The 18,590-nt window shown below is 34.9% G+C and overlaps 2 protein-coding genes across 2 annotated transcripts; one reads left to right on the plus strand and one right to left on the minus strand.

Annotated features, from left to right (window-relative positions):
- The first annotated feature begins 4,159 nt into the window (after positions 1-4,159).
- Positions 4,160-9,118, plus strand: LOC125817429 (protein TPX2). The gene is made up of 20 exons (XM_049496965.1): positions 4,160-4,316; positions 5,226-5,316; positions 5,407-5,548; positions 5,637-5,667; positions 5,913-6,084; positions 6,181-6,277; positions 6,378-6,479; positions 6,564-6,662; positions 6,763-6,918; positions 7,018-7,080; positions 7,154-7,231; positions 7,322-7,477; positions 7,558-7,689; positions 7,774-7,854; positions 7,944-8,063; positions 8,151-8,317; positions 8,405-8,513; positions 8,597-8,656; positions 8,748-8,842; positions 8,889-9,118. The coding sequence occupies exons 1-20, from the start codon at positions 4,160-4,162 to the stop codon at positions 9,007-9,009; spliced, it is 2,229 nt and encodes a 742-aa protein (XP_049352922.1). The 3' UTR covers positions 9,010-9,118.
- A 447-nt stretch (positions 9,119-9,565) lies between these two features.
- Positions 9,566-16,500, minus strand: LOC125817550 (putative E3 ubiquitin-protein ligase RING1a). Its single transcript, XM_049497096.1, has 10 exons — positions 16,081-16,500; positions 15,895-15,934; positions 13,872-13,930; positions 12,269-12,350; positions 12,046-12,166; positions 11,818-11,859; positions 10,573-11,100; positions 10,373-10,480; positions 9,787-10,008; positions 9,566-9,670 (listed from the first exon to the last, which is right to left on the minus strand). Exons 1-10 carry the CDS (start codon positions 16,325-16,327, stop codon positions 9,635-9,637), a joined length of 1,485 nt encoding a protein of 494 aa, XP_049353053.1. The 5' UTR covers positions 16,328-16,500; the 3' UTR covers positions 9,566-9,634.
- Positions 16,501-18,590: the final 2,090 nt, after the last annotated feature.

Below are 18,590 nucleotides of genomic sequence, written 5' to 3' on the forward strand. Positions count from 1 at the left end.
GAATTAAAGTTGAGCTGGTCCAAATGGACAGACTTCAAACTATGTCATGTCTTCGATATAAAATTTGAAAAATAGTTGAAATCACAATAATAATAATTTTCCACCGGAAAAAAAAAGACTCAAGAGACACTAATGGAACATTGGAACTACAATGTCTCAAGATGCTATATTCACGATATCAAAATTATCGAATTGCAACTAATAAATGAAACACAAAGTTAGGCTCCATATATATTTAAATTTCAATTTAACCTTGTTAATATAACGTAAGAGTGTAATTATTTATATAGTATAACACATCATTATTCTTCCAATTAAACGTTCAGAAAAAGATGAAAATAAAAACATAGCATTAATTAGACTCCAAATAGCTCCTTTTCCCCAAATACAAGTTTTTACTAAAGCCTGCAAGCACAAAATAAAAAATAAAAAATAAAAAATATGTTAGTTAGATGAACAAGACAATCTCAAGAAAAATAAAATAAATGATGGACAAGAAGAAATAAGAGTTTGTGAAAGTACTCGGAACAATCCATGCGCTCAGAGATAGGGAAGCTAAGGTGAATATTGCATATTGAATAAAGCCGTTCAATTCGAGACTGAAGATAAGGAGAATGATAATGATTATTGCTAAAGTCTTCGATGCATGAACAATATCTACGAACCCCATCTTCGTCGTATTTTACGTTGTTATTCAATATCATTAAGTTGCTACAACATTCCCAAGTTGCATATTCAGTAATTCCATCTACAAAATCTTCACAAGATGCAAAACAAGCATCCACATCTTCACAAATTGGATCTTTTTTATAGACTCTGAATGCATTGCATGGACTTAGAACAACAATTAGTGCAACAAAAATTAGTAGTAGACTTTTGGTTGTCATTTTTTTGTTTATTAATTGGTAATAGTAATTAGTAATTAATTAGCAAAGTTTTTTATAGATTTTATATGGGAGATTAGTTTTATATATTAATTAGGTGTCCGTGAATTGTGATTTGCAGTTGCGATCATTCAATTTGGATGAGATACTATACGTGTCACTACCAAAATAATGAAAAAAATCGGACAGGGTGGGTTCAAAAAATTGGAGGGAAAATTAATGGTCGTTCGTCGATTTTTTTCATGTAAAAATTATATATTTTTAAAGAAAATCGATACAATCCCTTGTTTTTTTATATACTTTCTTTTACAAAAAATAACGGAGATAGTCGATTTTTAAAGTATAAAATTGTAGTTGAAGAGTATAAATAAAAACGATGGAAATATTTCATCAAAGAGCATGTGTGGTTGAGTAGTAGAATTGTCCAAAATCATAGAAAATATATGGATTGAATTCCAAATAGCTACATTTTTGAAAAATCGACCATGTCCATATGGCGTCTATTCTCCTTTTAAAAAAACCAACTTTGTCCATCGTTTTGACGCAGTTTTTAGCAGTGTGTATGAAGTTCATTTCTTCTTTTTCTCTTTTACTTTGAGAAACGGTGAGTTTTAGAAATCTCTTTTTAGTTTTTGTCTTGTTATATGATCTCTTTTGTGATTTGTAATATTACATTTATCTTTTTTAGATTGTAATAATTATTTAAATATACATTTTATTAATATTTTGCTCTTTTTCTATGATAAGGGCAAATCAGTCAAGTAATATTGAATGATCACAACTGCAAATCACAATTTAAGTTAATTAAACGTCACGCATCAACTATAATAATCTCATCCAAATTGAATGATCACAATTTACGGACATCTAAATCTAATTAATTAATAAACAATCTCCTATACATAACAAAATCTATAAAAACTAAAACTATGCTAATTACTTTACTAATCCAATTAATTAGCAGAAAAATGACAACAAAATATCTACTACTAGTTTTTATTACACTTATTGTGTTGGTAGTTCTAATGAGTCCATGCAATGCATGCAATAAAGATCCAATTTGTAAAGATGTGAATGCTCGTTTTAAAACTTGTGAAAAATTTGTAGTTGGGATTACCTCACTTCCAACCCTTACATGTTGTAACAACTTAATCATAATGAATGACAATGTAAAATGCGAGCATGATGGGGTTCGTAGGTATTGTTCATGCATCGTAGATTTCAGCAATAGTCACGATCACCTTCCTTATCTCCAGGAACGAATCGAACAACTTTATGTATTTTGTGATGTTCATCTTAGCTTCCCCATCTCTGAGCGCATGGATTGCTCTAAGTACTTTTACTAACCCTCTTAATTTTCTTATTTCCATCTTTTATTTTATTTTTTTAGAGGTTGGGTGAGTTATTTACTTATTTTAATATATATACTTAGTAACTAACACTTTTTTTTATTTTATTTTTAATTTTGTTCTTGCAGGCTTTAGTAAGAATTGTCTTTGAGAAAGAGGAGCTGTTCTCTAGGGGAATATTGCTGTATTAGTTGAAATATTCAATAAATGTAGCATTAATTAGAGTAATAAATTAAAATGACAATGCATATTAATTATTATTATTCAGCAGATAATTCCCCTATCATGGCAAATTGATACATTTTTATTTTTTTTTGCTTAGGCTTGTATTAGGAAAAATATTATTCTCATTAAGCTTAAATGGAATGGCACTATTAATCAATCAGAACTGTGATGTGGTGGTAATTATTTCTTCATCCTTAATCAGAGATCTTGAGCACCTCAGAGTGGAATGAAGCCAAACTTAAGATTAAAACAAAAGATGCAAGAATACGATTTCATTACTCAAATTTCAATTCAATCGAATTGTCTCTTCTTTTTTTCTAGATAAATATTCATATCAAATCATAAAAGCTATAGATTTAATAAGTTAAATATAAAATTAAGCTTATTACATATAAATTTCAATTAAATAACTTATAATTAACATGGCAGAACAAGAAAACTAGTTATTAAAAGAATTCCAACAACTGTTAAAGAATAATTTAACTGACAAGAACTTCTAAAAAAAATCCTTAAAATAAAAAAAAGGTCAAACATCAACTCTATTTATAATGACATCACTTGTTCAAAATATTTTATATATCTCTATAACGAAATCATATCATATCATGTATCATATATCATATATAAAAGAGAACCTTAGCCCGCCTACGTGACGCCACCACAAATCAAAATTTCCTTTTAATTTATTTATTTTCAAAACTAGCCTTCCTTTTTCATGAAAAGTTGTGACTTATATGAAGAGTTGCGACTTTAGTGAAGAGTTGTAACTTTTATGAAAAATTGTGACTTTTATGAAGAGTTGCGACTTTTATGAAAAGTAGTAACTTTTATGAAAAGTTGTGACTTTAATGAAGAATTGTGACTTTTATGAAGAGTTGTGACTTTTATGAAAGGTTGTGACCTTTCCGAAGGGTTGCAACTTTTCCAAATAGTTATAACATTTCCGATAAGACACAATAAACATTTGTTCACACTATCCTTTGTTGTCTATAAATAGAGAGATTTCTTCTCATTTTAAAACAATGAAAATTCTGAACATCTTCTTCTTCTTCTTCTTCTTCACAATTAAATATTTGTGTACTTTGCTCATGTTGAATGGTTCACTGACACCATTGCTTATGTTACAGGTCCTGATATGTATTTTTACAATCATTAATTTATGCGTATGTTATTAAGGATAAATGATAAGATGTAATGATTTTCATTTTCCTTTACATTATTAATATTTGTTACTACGTAATCTTGTATGTAAGATAATATTGTGTTTTAGTTTTAATGACTGATAGATTTTAAGTATTATTTTATAAATTTCATGATATTAAATCATAATTTTACTAGTATAAGTATATATAGAAAACATGTACTAATAAAATATAACAACAAAATCATTTTGAGAACGTTGTTACAGAGAGGGCTGACTATAATTTCCATTTAATTTTGGTTAGCATCTGTAAAAGGAAAAAAAATAAAAATGTTTAGCATCTGTTCATATATCATATATGGATACCCAAAACGACAGCGTTTTTTTCCCTGGAGTTGATCATAATAATGCTTAAATAGCCGTTATGTACAGTGGCAACGGTCAACAAGATCATATTATTTCAAAGAAAAAATTCGACCGTTTTTTTTATACCTCTCCCGCTCCCAGCAAAAACTATCAAAGCATTTTTTGTTGTTGTTGTTTTTCATTCTAGAGAAGAAATGGCGGACGTAAAAGATGATCCGAATTTACTCATGATTGATGAAATTTACGAGTTTTCAGCACCACGATTCTTTGATTTCATCGATGGAGAGACAGAGGAGGATATGCACAAGGCAGAGCTTTGGTTTGAAATTACTAGTAGCTATGCCCCTTCTCGTACGTGTTTTTATGCTTCCTTCAAATTTCTTTAGCGTTTTTCTTGTTGTTGGATCTTACTGTTGATTGTTCAATTTACGAGTGTTAGTTCTTATATAATAGGAGAATTTTAGCAGTTCAATTATTTGACTTTCATCTTATTGGCGAGGGTTCAGTTCTACGTCTTGTAATCCTCTCACTCGTTTCTCCTACTCCCAATTCCAGGCCGGAATAGTTGTTTTCGAGACTTCTGTTTCATATTGTATCACTTCAGTGGATTGACACATGAAATTTTTGAGATATGTACTAGTTTTATCTGTGAATATAGTTTAACGAAAGAGCAGGTAGCTTATGCTCGTAATTACAATTCATTTATCAATTAGGCCATTATCCTGAAATAATTGGGGATCAGCTTTGAAATTATTGATTAATACATACCTAATACATTCCTGGTGGAGAACAGAAATGAGACTTACTGTGAAAAATTAGGGCTTAAGGCTAAGGTCAACTTTGGGAATGCTTAATCTCCAAACTGGTTCCTTTTTTGCAATTCAAATCACACAATTTGGTTCCCTTTTCGAGATCAATATATATTATATATATATTCATGTCATGGGTTCTAGTAGTTGTTTTTGATGGGGATCTTAGTAGTTGAATTGATTGGCTACCTGAACTTTCACGTTGTTACTGAGGGTTCGATTCTCCACCTTGTAATCTCATTTCTCCTTCTCCTACCCCTATGTAAGTTTTAACAAAAGGTAGTTAATGTTGATTGCTATTTTCATTAAAATATCATTGGAGGTAGATTGACAATGGATCCACTCTAATTGTGGTGGTCTTTGTAGATGCTGGTGATTGTTATTTTTGTTATAGAAGTACAAATTGAAATGAAAAGTTGATGTTTGGTTGCGTCTTTGTTGGATTTTGCAGCTTGTATGCCAAGAATCAAGACCAATAGATCAGTACAAGTTGAGATCCCATGTGATTTTACTGAAGGCGAGAAGTTGGAGAGTAATACAAGGTCTTTATAGTGCAAAAGAAATGTCAATATTCAGATGATACAATGTCATTTAACCATCATGTTCTTACTCATTTCAATGCACTGAAACAGGCCTGAAGCTGAGGTTAAGGAAGAGGTGACACCAGATGAGAACAACAAACTTGCAGCTAAGGTTTTATCTTCTGAGGTTAAGGAAGAGGTGACACTAGATGATGCGATTGGAGTAGAACGTAATGGCAGTCTTCCCAATCCGGTACTTCCGCTTATCATGTGGTAACTGAAGCACCATTTAGGATCCTATTTTGACCTTTATATCTCATTGTACTTGTTAAATTTTACAGGAATCTGTTGAGAAACAGCCAACTAGTCAAGGTTAGTTACCAAGGATTGTCATTTTTTATTCGTTGCTTGAGTGTTTTTCCCAAGGCGAGGGTCTTTCGGAAACAGCCTCTCTATCTCCACAAGGTAGGGGTAAGGTCTGCGTGCACTCTACCCTAGCCAGACCCCATTTGTGGGAATACACTGGTTATGTTGTTGTTGTTTGCTTTAGTGTGTTCACCATTTTGCGGACAATTTCAACTGCTAAGGCATCTGATCATAATAACCTTCTTGTGCAGAAATTTGCACCACAAGACCACCACAAACAATGTCTAAGAAGATAGACCCTAGGAAGACTGATTCCAACAATCAGAACACAGCAAAGAAAACTACAAGCATGCTTAGAAATCCTTCAGCATTGAAGTCAAAAACATTGCCTGTAAAGAGCGCTAATCCTGTTAGCATGAGAAAGTAAGTGATGTGCTGTTGTGTAGCTTTTGGCACTTCAATTTTTTCATTCTCTCATTGTTCTTTCCACCTTGTTGTTCGATGAACTTCATTGCACAGGCAAGCAATCATGAGAAGTGCTGTTAGAACGCCCAATTTTGGTCAAGAAAACCAAGCTATAAAGAGGCAAAAATTAGAAAGTGGAAAAGCCAAGCAGGTAGTTTATAATATTCTCTGGAAAATGCAGAATTTTTCAACTTGTTTCATCTGACCTCACTTGGGATTTTGCTTTTCTTTTTTGCCTCTCGAATTGCTAGATTCTAGATGTCAAACCCCAATATTTGCCGCACAAAACAAAACCTGGAGCCATTGTCTCCACCTTCTCTACGGCTACCAAAACTCGTAAAGAGGACAGAAAGGTTTTCCATCGACTACATCTTTCTTATCTTGCATGTTATTTGAATACTCATAATGTATCTAACTTGGATTTTTTACTGTCTAAGATGTATGTACGAGAACCAGTACCACAGTTTATTTCTACAGCAGAAATGATGAAGAAATTCCAATGTAGCACAAGGGGAACGAGCAGTTCCAATTCACATGTAACAACTGAAACTATTCACTAGTTCTATTTTTTCAAAACCTTTAAATATCTTTTAAAATGGTATATTCATCACTATGGATGATTGATGATTGATGCAGAGGAAGCCTAATAAACTAACATTAACTGCACCTAAAGAACCTGAATTTGAGACTGCACAACGCGTCCGTCCAACTACAGTGAAGAGTTCAGCTGAGCTTGAGGAGGAAATGATGGCTAAAATTCCCAAGTTTAAGGCTCGCCCACTGAACAAAAAGGTGAACATTTTACAGATAGTTTTGTGTCCTTTACCTTCTGATTTTGAATATTTTCTACTGATCTTATCGTACTTTTCTCTTTTGTACCTTTGGGAACAGATCTTGGAAGCTCCACAGTTACCAACACTACCTAAAAGTACACCGCAACTTCCAGAATTTAAGGTATGTTTACCTGGATTATGAAGAGCTAGGAGTAATTCAAGAAAATCAACTGAGATATGCTACACTTCTGCAGGAATTTCATTTAGAGACGATGGCCAGGGCCAATCAGAATGTTGAAACATCTTCAGTCCTATCCATGGAATCTACTCAGGTTACTAACTACAAAGTGGTTGTGAATACTTGGAATAAAAAAACTATTAACTTGCTTTCATGCTGACTAATTTAAACTTTTGCGCCACAGAGTCATCAATGGAAGCCACATCTTACAGCTCCTAAATCACCTGTTCTGCAAACGTCACTTAGAGCACGGCTTCCACAGATGAAAAGCTCTGAAGAACTTGAAAAGGAAGAACTTGAAAAAATTCCGAAGTTCAGGGCTAGGCCTTTCAATAAGAAGGTAACACAATCCCCCACACCGAAGACTATCAATCAATTATCAACATTGGTTTTGTGTGGCTAACTTTTTCGAATTTGTAGATATTTGAAAGTAAAGGAGACCTTGGAATGTTCTGCAACACAAAGAAGAACGTGACGGTGCCTGAAGAATTTCATTTTGCCACAGATGAAAGGATTCCACCTCCTGCTAATGTTACTGATCTCTTTGACAAGGTTCCATCAGAATATTATCCTTCTCACTACCTTAGCGCACCTTCTATTTAACATTTTCCTCACTGTACTTTCTCCAATTTTCAGCTTTCTCTGTATTCCGAACCTAGAAATGAAAAGACTATACCAAGAAACACCAGACCAAATCCTTTCCATCTCTACACAGAGGTGTGTATATTTTCTGCGTGTTCATGTTTTTGTTCCTTCTTATCAAAATGATGTAGCCTCCTCATGGCTTAGCTTTTTCTTGAATCCAGGAAAGAGGAGCAGAGAAAGAGAGGAGACTATTCACCGAACTTCTACAGAAACAGATTGAAGAAGAGAGGTCAAGAGTTCCTAAAGCAACTCCATATCCTTACACAACTGATTACCCTGTGGTATGTAACACACCAACTATTGTAATATCTGTTTTGCAGTACACACCCCTTTTCATGTGAACTCATTTCTTATGTATTCATTGCCAGATTCCACCAAAACCAGAACCAAAGCATTGTACAAAACCAAAACCTTTCCAACTGGAGAGTTTGGTCAGGCATGAAAGAGAGATGCAGAGGGAATTGGAAGAACGGCGAAGCTTGGAGAAGGAAGAAGCAATGATGAGGACTTTTATAGCGCAACCAATCTTAATTGAGTAAGACCCCTTAAAGAATGACTATTTTATGAACTATTTCTTCTTCTAGTGAATCTGACAGATGAATGATGTTTCTTAAATTTGTAGGGATCCAATTCCAGTTCCTGAGGAAGTACGTAAGCCCCTCACTCAAGTTCAGGAATTTAATCTACATGTAGATCATCGAGCACCAGGTAGAGCTGAGTTTGATAAGAAGGTAATAATTCTTTAGCTATATTCGCGTGCAACTTTCTCTGAGAGCTAAGCCTATAGCCACTCATATTATAAGCTGTTGTGCAGATTAAGGAGAAAGAAATGATGTATCAAAGATACAGGGAGGAGGCAGAAGCTGCAAGACTGGTATGCATATTATAAACTAAGGTGTAATTTCGAGCAATGCTAATGATGTCAGTAGAATAATTCTTATGTGTGCATGAATTGTGGTGGTTAGATGGAGGAAGAGATGGCTCTGAAACAACTACGAAGAACTTTGGTGCCTCATGCAAGACCTTTACCTAAATTTGATCATCCTTTCCTGCCACAAAAGTATGTAAAATTCATGCTACTAATTGTTTTTAACCTTTTTTTATAGATCTTCCAAACAAGTGACGAAACCAAGATCCCCCAAGCTGCTGGTTCTTAAAAGGCAAGAAAGGAGAAAATTGGCGTGTCCCTATGCTGCAGTTTCTACTGCTGCCTCCCAGATGAGGTGAAGATACGGACATTTAATCGGTCCAAGAATCTGGGAGGAATGTTCAAGAATCCTTGAACTCCATGGAGAGATTAAGGACATTGTTGTCAAATGGTTGGAGTCGCAATGTGTTCTTCCGTAAAATGTGCACTTTTGTATAGATCTGTCCCAAAAAGAGCGTCTCTTTCTATATTTAATGAGACACTTAAATTGAGACGAAAGAATGATATAACAATGGCAATGTGGTGGAGTGGGTAAGTACTCCTTCGCGTTCTCGGGTTCAGGCTCCAATGTGGGTGTGTGCCTGTGGGTACGCAGATGGGAAACCAAAAAAAATAAAAATAATAGGGCAAGAGGGGAAAGAAAGCAATGGTGCAGAAAAAACAGGGAACAATTGGAAAAAGGACAAACATTTTTTATGTTTCTGTGACTGTAAGGAGATAAACAAAATGTCAAGGCTTGTAAACAAACCAAAACTTGAGACATAAGATAAATTCATTATAGAAAGAAAGATCATAGGCCAGAACTGAAAACTAGCAGACTAAACTATAAAAAGTTCCTAAATGTTGCCCTCCATATGTTCCCCTGTCCTCTTTTCTCCCCCTGCACTCATCTTCTACAAAGGCGCCATATCAGCTGAATGATCATCAAACCGCAGAATTCCTGTGCACGTACACAAGGATCTGAAAGAACAGAGAAAAGATTGTTCAGGTGGGACACTAATGGATACATCAAGAAACATAAATTTTTTAAAAGTAATCCAATTGGATTTGATTACTCATTTGCAGCTCCAACTCACCAGATTCTTGTTTAAAGAACAACTGGAACTGATTCCTCCCACAGTATCTTGCCTTTCTAAGCGTTCCAGAGTAACATTGGAACCATCGACAGCTTGAGGTAGCATATTTGATGCATCCATTAAGATTGAATGGTTGATAATGGAGTTGCCAGCAACAGTGTTGATTTTTACCGCCAGTAATTCAACATCTATGGCTTGTGATTTTGTCTCCTGAGCAACAAGCTGCACTCAAAATATCATTACAAAAAGTGTCAACTAAGGCAAAATGGAAAAATGAACAGCCAGCAGATTTTATGGAAGCAATTCCTAATTGACGATATTTAGAGGCATAACCATAGAAAAACAAACATGCATCATCCTTAGACAACAAACTTAAATGAGAAATGCATATCCATGTGAACAGCAATAAGATTGTGCAGCACCAAAAAGTTCAAAATTTGTTTTGCCGTAGCAGACAGCTTCTAATCACTTCTGCTAATTAGGTCACTAAGGCCTTCATATGACTATGTTTCATATCTATTTTTGACAAGGATAGTGGAAAATATTGTTTTTTTGCTCTTAATGTATGACGAAAAGGAACTCTTACTTCACAGAGATGTCCAACTGACGTGCTTGGCGTGCAGCAGAGATGGGGCTTTTTCAGACTTGGTGTCACTTGTTTGTCTAATGGAATTATGTCAAGATGGATATTTAACTGCAAAATAAGAAGAGTGAATTACGGACAAATGAACATTGAAAGAACCAGACAACGCATGAATTGCAACACATCTCATTTAGAGATGTTACCTCATCATTCTTTGCTCGCACACTGTCAAGATAATCAACTAACTTGGATAGTCGATAATTACGAGCATTTCTGCTACCACCACTGCCATGTCGATTGTGGCTTCGAACACCACCTCTTCCCCAAGCAAGTGTTTCTGGCTTCAGTGCAGGTCCAGGAGAATTACTTGGGGTGACTCTCGGAAGCTGTACTGCAGTTTCAATGTGTCCACCATCTGGACTCACAGCTGAAGGAGAAGTCTGAGCGGTCAGAGCTCCTTTGCGCCTCCTGTGTTTCCTGAACTTGGTTTGTGTTCCACGCTCATCCTTAAGGGGTGAATCTTTGATCTCATCATGATCATCATTTTCACTCTCATTTGGATCAGATCGCTCAAGTTCTGTGCCCTGACTGTTTCTTTTTCTTCTTGAATAAGCATGATAGTTGCGAGATGTTCTTTGTGAGGAGGGAGAAGCTATGTCTTTACCGCCTTTGCGCCTCTTAATTAATGCTTCAGATTGGCGTTGAGATATTTTGGCAATGGATGCTTGAATCTGTCCAACGAAACAAAAAAACATAAGGCATGTACCAAGGTCTGTGTCTCGCCCCCAATATATACAGAAGTGTCAATCAGAAACAAAAAAATTTATATCTACGTCCATTTTAATTAACATATTATTTGCACAGTTATATTCTACTGGGTAAAGCATAAAAGTTAATTGGACTATCAGATAGGCATATAATAACACCTGAAAACACTTGTTTCACAAACAATGGTAAGAGAAGCTTCCATTTCATTTTCAGATTCTCTAAATATAAGGAAAACATAAGACTTTTCAAAGTTGATTTAACATGTGTTAGTAGAGCACTTGGAGACAGTCACCAGCAAGCTTTGCCGACACATTGAGATCTTCATTTTTTGAGAATGCAGGATGTGCTTTGGCCACAGTAAGCGTCTTAGTTTCAAAATAAGAGTTTTTATAGAATGATATCTTTTAGATCTTAGTGATAAGGGCGAGAAAACAGAATCTATTACATTGCAAAGAAATTATCATCAACAGATTAAGATCTAGTAATTCATAACATCTATCTTCAACATGCATGGACCCGTAATGACTAATAGAACACCTCTATATCTCTTCCCGTAACAACCTTGAGATATGTATGCTTGCTGTACGCAAACGAGGATGCACACAAACAAGAACATACATGCAAACAAATGCACGCATGTCCATTCAAGAATGAGGATTTCAGGTGCCTCTTTAACTGACCTGGTCATTGATTGCTCGTTCCTCTTCAAGAAAGACAAGTTCCTAAAACAAGATATTCCACAAATTAGCAGGAGACAAGTTTGATCAAAAGGGAAGAGGAAAGGAACACATGCCTCTAGTGGTTTTATATTTCTTTTTTTCCCCGTAGGGCCCCTCTTCTTTTTCTCATTATACAGGCAGGGGAAGGGGATTTTATTAAGCTGCATAGCATTAAAATTAAGGAAATACCTCTTCTTCATACTTCTCAACATCTGGATATATTGCCTCAATTAAGGTATCAAATCCAGGATCATCTCTCAATGATCGTCGACTAGCACAATGTATGCGACAAGCAGGGCATTCATTATTCCTGTAAAAGTGCGATTTCAAGCAAAATTTATAGTTGTCTTCAGGTAATTCTTGAGTTCTTAAGACTAGTTAAATCACAAAACAGATTTAATGCATCACATACCCTAGTCTCATTGATTTATCTATGCATTCCCTGCAAAAACGGTGTTGGCATCCCATCACAACCCGAGTTCTCTTGATAATACCTGTGCATGCAGTGCAGACACCCAATGGTGAAAAAACTGTTGGACTCTCTGATCTTCAACCAACACATACCAAATTAGTAATCAACTCTAGTATTAAGCAGCTGGGATTTATTCTCAAACATGAAAGGCATAAAATGGGCCGTGCCAAGGTCTGAAGTGGAGCTATAAGCTTGATGGAAAAACACAGGGGGTTCTGACAGGCAGAAAAAATAGTGGCAAGCTATCCATTTGGAAGGAAAGATATGCAAGATTTTTTGAAGACACGTCTAGTAATGTGCAGAAAATCAAGATGTACTTATTTTTATTTCATTTTTGGTGTAAAGAAGAACTGGTAAAAGATGTGGATACGCTGATAGATGTCATAGAATCCTGGTAAGAAGAACAAGGATATATTTTTTGCTTTCTTCTGTACATTTGGTTTACAGCACAATCTTTTTTCAGTTTTTATATAATACTTGTTACCATTCTCCCCAAAAATATAAGACTTTGGTGCAGCTGCAATTGATTGATGTAGAGCACACCATAGAGACTAAGCAAGGACGCAAAACGAAAACAATTAGTTCCTCATGGTGTATAGGAAAAGGTAAGACCAGGAATACAACTTGGTTATTGAGAAGATTATGGTCATTTTAGTTGTTCCGTGTTCGTGAAGTCAACCAAGTCCTAAGGGTAACCAGCTAATACTGATGAAACAAAAGAAAACCAATTGAAGCCTGTGTTTGGTGTTAATCCTTTTTCTATTAGGGTATTTGGTAGTTTTGCTTTCCCATTCTTTAGCAGAAATCATGAAACACTATCACTTGCTGTTTGAAGAGAAAAAAAAATTACTTTTGGAGATCCTGCTGATAAGAAAAGTTTGTATGATGCTCTAGATGGAAGACATAGAAAGGATAAGAAATGAGATTTTTCCTGTGAATTGAACTTGCTGAATAGTCAAGTTACCATGAAGTAGAAAGTATTCTACTTTATGATAATAGCATGCACAAAAAAATATACTTATAAGTTTATCCCTCTGATTTAGATCTGAGGTGGAAGACAACTGCACAAGTCACCATGATAAAACTCAGGGGAGGAGAGATAGAAGCATCATTTTGAGAAGTTCTCTCACCATATGATCAGGTTCTATACATATAATTTACCATAATCCTGAAACTTTGGGGAAACATCAGTTGTTTTCCATAATCTTGAATTATCTGCTAAAGTCCCCCGCATGGGTGCCAACGAATAAAAATAAAGGGGATATTTTTAGGAGAAAACTCTTGAAAAACGAACTTGTGCGTAAAGAGTAAAGTTAAATGGTAAAATCCACAAACATCACAACAATTTTAGATTGAATAACAAAATATAGAACATTAAACAATATAGAATGATGTAAAAGCAAATATACCTAGACATATAGGACATTCTAGATCTTTACGAGCTTGAAATAATTGTGCGAGAAAACTTCTCTCATCGAAATCCTAGCAAAAAACTCGAAGCTGTAAATATTCAAATATAATAAAATAAGAGAATAAAGAATACCTAAGCATATAGGACATTGTACATTGGTGCGAATCTCAGATCGTGACACAGCGATCAACCTGCAGGCAGGCAAAGACTATAAAGTTACAAAACTGCACCAAATATCCAGAAAAATGGAGATGATGCATCATGCATATCATTTTACCAAGAGGATGATATAGAAAAGATTCTGTCTAGGGAAAAAAATCAGTAAGATCAAAAGGTTCTAAATTCTGCAGAATAACTTCTGGAGATTTGTACAGTTTTAACTTTCAGTTCAGCATGCAAGATGACAACCTAATTGAGCATCATGTAATTCATTCTCATAAATCTTACAGTATGGCAAAACCTGCATGTTAAGTAGTGACTTTATATTGGTGAAAAGTAAGGCCTGCATAATTTGGATCTGTTATGGAACCATCTTGGATTGAGAATTGTGTACTCTGTAGAAGCTTTTCCTTTTCCCCTTTCAGATTTTATACATTTTAATCTGACGATTGACACGCATAAAGAAAATGGAGTTTCCACCAAGAGAACCCAGGGGCAGACAATATCCTTACCCGCCCATTATCAATTTCACAACCAGCTAAACTACTGATCCTGAATATTTCTATAGCAAGAGACTTTGAAGAATTTTTTTTAAAGGTGATTCAAGTTTAAAGAAAATGCACACCAATAAATGAGATCAGAGTTGAGAAGAAGACAAAAAGAATGATGCAATCAAATAGTCTCCCACACCTCAAAGACAACAAACCAAGAAAGTTGGAAATTCTTTAAGTACACTTCTTAATAACTGTAGAAAAGGTTCCGTTGAGCTAAAAATTGCCAAAAGTTACTTCTTTTATTCATTTGCAGCAACAACTGCTTAAAGGGATCTTCCAGGGTCAAGGGCCAAAAAGGTGATGCTGCTAACCATGGACCAATGGAAACACTCACAGGAAATGTTAACAAGGAAATAGTGTGCTACCTTATACTTTATAGTAATCATCTAGCATAACTGGTTTTTCATTACTAAGTAAACATGACAAACGTTAACAAGTTATTTCATTGTTAAAATCCAAGGAATCTTGAACTAGTAACTTCCACTGCAAAAGTATAAAACTTCTGTGAAGTCCAATTGCAGTTATCAAGCATGTCAAGACAGTTAGTTCCTGTCACTACAAGACATATATACTTTTCAATAAGACACCTTACACATATACTACATACAACTTCGTTGATCATGTTGACACCACGATTGCACAAACCTGACCATATATTTCATGAACAACTATATCATTAAGCATTATGTAATTCATACTCACAAGTCTTACAGCAAGGAAAAAGGATTCCCTGCATGTATGGGCGAAAATTTTAACCTGCATGGCCAGATCCAGAGATATAATAGGATAACAACTATACCGACCTGGAAAATCGAGACTAACCTTAAAGATAGTACTTACATCCTTATAATCTTTAAGGTAGTCTTTATATTTGAAAGAAAATTGGTTAAACAAAAATTTCTGGTTTACACCGCCGCATGCCCTCATTCTTTGGGCAAGTTCTAGATATATGAATTGAGAATACAAGTAAATGTGAATTTAGAGGATCATGCAATGCAATGCATATCAAAAAATGGTAAAACGTAATTTATAAAAATGGATTCTTTATAACTCAAACGCAATACCCCAATAGCATTTCCAAATTCACAATCAATCTACTTATAGAAAAAACTCCTCCGAAAAGTTCAGATATTAAAACTAACGACCGCATGCAGAAATGATCACTTGCGCATTAAATCAAGCAGCATGAGTGCATTACAAACTTGGCCAAACTCCAACCTCCAAAGTAAGAATCCCATCACTCAAACAAAGTTTAAAAGTAGAAATTCTGCATCCATCAATCTGCCGTTACTCAAAAGAAGAACTATTTGGGTCGACCCAGATAGCGAAAACACGCCATCTGAACTCAAACCCATTAAAGAAAAAGATCAAAAAGTAGCAAACCCAGCAGTAAAAAAACACGAAATTAAACATGCAGATGAAAAAAAAAACAGAGAAATTACTCATCAAAGGCTTCTGGGTCAGTGCCACTTCCATCAGAATCTGCAAAAATCAAACCAATCAAATCATTAAACATAAAAAAAAAAAACGAAAAAAATCAATGCACCATAACAGAACAAACACACATTTATTCATATAACAGAGATTTGGAATTTTGGGTACACGTATAAAGTGTTTAGATACGTAACCATCATCAGAAGATTGCTTTTTCCCCTCTCGATCATCCCCATCCCCATCACCATCATCATCCTGGGTTTGGTCTTGCTCATCTTCCTCCTCTTCCTCAACTTCTTGTTGTTCCTCTTCTATAGCTCGCCTGGATTGTTTCCGGCGACGGTGCTGCTGCTGCTGCTGTTGCTCCGGCGAGTTCTCATCATCCTCATCGTTGTTGTCATCATCTTGATAATTCGATAAAAATCGTTTCTGGGCTGGCATTTTTCCTTGGGCACCGCTACAGAAAAAGGCAAAGCTTTTACAGAATGTGTTGGCTTTATTTGTTGTTTGGAATTGAGAGAAGAATAAGGAGTTGTAAATTTGATGAAAGCAATAAACTTTTTGTTCACTTTGTACCAAAAAAAAGAAAGAGAAAGAGAAAGAGGGGCTCAGTGAAGAAGAGGAGAGAAAGAGAAACAAGAGAGAAGTGGACTTGAGATGAGATATATTCAAGCTATACCTTTGTAATTAAATACACAATTCTTACAATTTTGTAACACTTCTTCTTCCTTTTCTCATTTTTTTTCTTTTCCTTTTGCTATTCCATGGTCGGAACAGCACAGCAGAGTCAAGATTTGAAGCTTGTGGATACAGAATATGTTAGTCACTTGGTGTTATATATAGGGTTTGAGTAAAGCTTATTGGATTCATCGAATCGTATATATAGCTCTGCCCCTGTGTGATGTTCGAAATCTACGTCAAAAAAGTATTTTTTACGATGGGTTTTTTTCGTCTTTTGAACAATGTCAGAAGTAATTTTAATGTTTTTCGAAAAGAGAATATAGTTTGCGTGTGTTAAACAGTGGTATAGCGAGTATTAGATGACATTTAATTCTCGAAACGCTCACCTTTTTTGTTCTTTCTTATAATTGGAAAACGACATCGTTTTGAGTATTTGTATTCACACGAGAAGATGTTATTGTTTTTAATATATTTTAATGACGGATATGTTTATTAGTTAATTCAAATTTGGCATCAATATATAAGTAATACATTTCTCATAAATGGATTGACCGAATTTGAAAAAAGGGTAGGCGCATTCACTATGTTCACACTTTTAACTTCTGACAATAATTTTGAATAAGGTTTATGTAACGACCTGACCCAATCGTTATGATTAAGCTAATAGTGAAAGAATTTGGGCCAAAAAGGTAGTGACTTAAAAAAATTCGATTAGACCAGCCTCATACGAAATTTGGGCTAGGTAATGGTTGTATATTTTTGACTTATGTATGTATGCATGTCTACTGCTTTGCAGTATCATTTGTGCAATGCATGGGGAGACATATAAAATGACATCATGTAGGTAATCTCATGCAATGAACTTTTTATTATGACTTATGATTTCCAAGTGGTATTGTTCATTGTGTTATGTGATTGTTGGTTGCCTCGGGTACCATGTCAATACACTAACTATGGATGGCTCGAGTACCACATAGGTACACTAACAGTTTGGGTTTAGGTTATGTGAGAGGACCATGTATGTTATTGCGGTTCCATGAAAGAACCGGGCATTTACATTTGTGATCATGTGGGACATGCATCCATGCATTGTTATTTCATGACATGTGATTGAGAGTTTATGTGGTTTGATACTTGTTGTTATATCTATTGTTCTGTGTCACTACTTTAATTTGTGGTGAACTGCTTACATTCATCTCTTGGACTGATCGTGTAATCCTTACAATATATTGTAGTTTGTGAACTGATATTGCACCTGTTCTTTTCCTTGTTGAGTATAGGGAATCCTCCAGCAGCTGATCCAAGACCTCAGTTGAGAGGTACTTGATTCTGAATCCAAGGGTGAGCTACATCTTTCAGGCTACAATGAATTGCTCTGATTTTCTTGTCCATCTTTTTGGACACAGACTTTTAGACTTTAGTTATGTTTAGTTTCAGAGTTGCATCCCCAGTTAACTGTTTTAGAGTTTTGGTATGTGACCTTCGGTCCTTATGGGTTATTTTTGCGTTAAATGTTTCATGTTATTGGGTTGGGTTTATCGCCACTCATTTCTCTAGTTAACTAAACTATTTTCTTTATTTATGATAAAACTTGGTTTTTATTAATAATGTTGGGTTGGTTCAGGTTAGTCTTTGGTACTCCCACCAGATGGTTTAGTGTGGATGTCACTCACGACGATCGGAATCGAGACAGTCTGTGTGTATTCTGTCATTTTCATATCCCACTTGTTAAATTATACATTATTGTTGTTGAGTAGCCATAGTGAAGTCATATTTTACCGTTTCCGGAAATAGTCTATGTTAAATACTGAGTTAAACATTTATATAAATGATGATTTTTTTAATATATGCATAATGTTTAAAGTAAAAATTATTAGGTTCACTGAAATCTATATTTGATATTGTAATTCTTCCCCGAAGTGTAGATATTTGAAAATCTACTGCAAGAAATTTTCCTTTTTCCTAAAGACTTATTTTGTCTTTTGAACAATGTCATAAGTAATTCAAACGTTTTAAAAAAAAT

The sequence above is a fragment of the Solanum verrucosum genome, unplaced genomic scaffold (assembly GCF_900185275.1).
Source record: "Solanum verrucosum unplaced genomic scaffold, falcon-dt-bn FXZP01000280.1, whole genome shotgun sequence".
Lineage (NCBI taxonomy): Eukaryota > Viridiplantae > Streptophyta > Magnoliopsida > Solanales > Solanaceae > Solanum > Solanum verrucosum.

What these genes read in the sequence shown, in the direction of transcription:
- LOC125817429 (XM_049496965.1), top strand. Translation starts at nt 4,160, where the DNA reads ATGGCGGACGTAAAAGATGATCCGAATTTACTCATGATTGATGAAATT. An exon ending in ATGGCAGTCTTCCCAATCCG is followed by an intron (nt 5,549 to 5,636) that starts GTACTTCCGCTT and finishes TAAATTTTACAG; the next exon opens with GAATCTGTTGAGAAACAGCC. An exon ending in AAAGTGGAAAAGCCAAGCAG is followed by an intron (nt 6,278 to 6,377) that starts GTAGTTTATAAT and finishes TCGAATTGCTAG; the next exon opens with ATTCTAGATGTCAAACCCCA.
- LOC125817550 (XM_049497096.1), bottom strand. Translation starts at nt 16,327, where the DNA reads ATGCCAGCCCAGAAACGATTTTTATCGAATTATCAAGATGATGACAAC. An exon ending in GACCCAGAAGCCTTTGATGA is followed by an intron (nt 13,931 to 15,894) that starts GTAATTTCTCTG and finishes GCCTGCCTGCAG; the next exon opens with GTTGATCGCTGTGTCACGAT. An exon ending in TTGAGAAGTATGAAGAAGAG is followed by an intron (nt 11,860 to 12,045) that starts GTATTTCCTTAA and finishes ATCTTGTTTTAG; the next exon opens with GAACTTGTCTTTCTTGAAGA.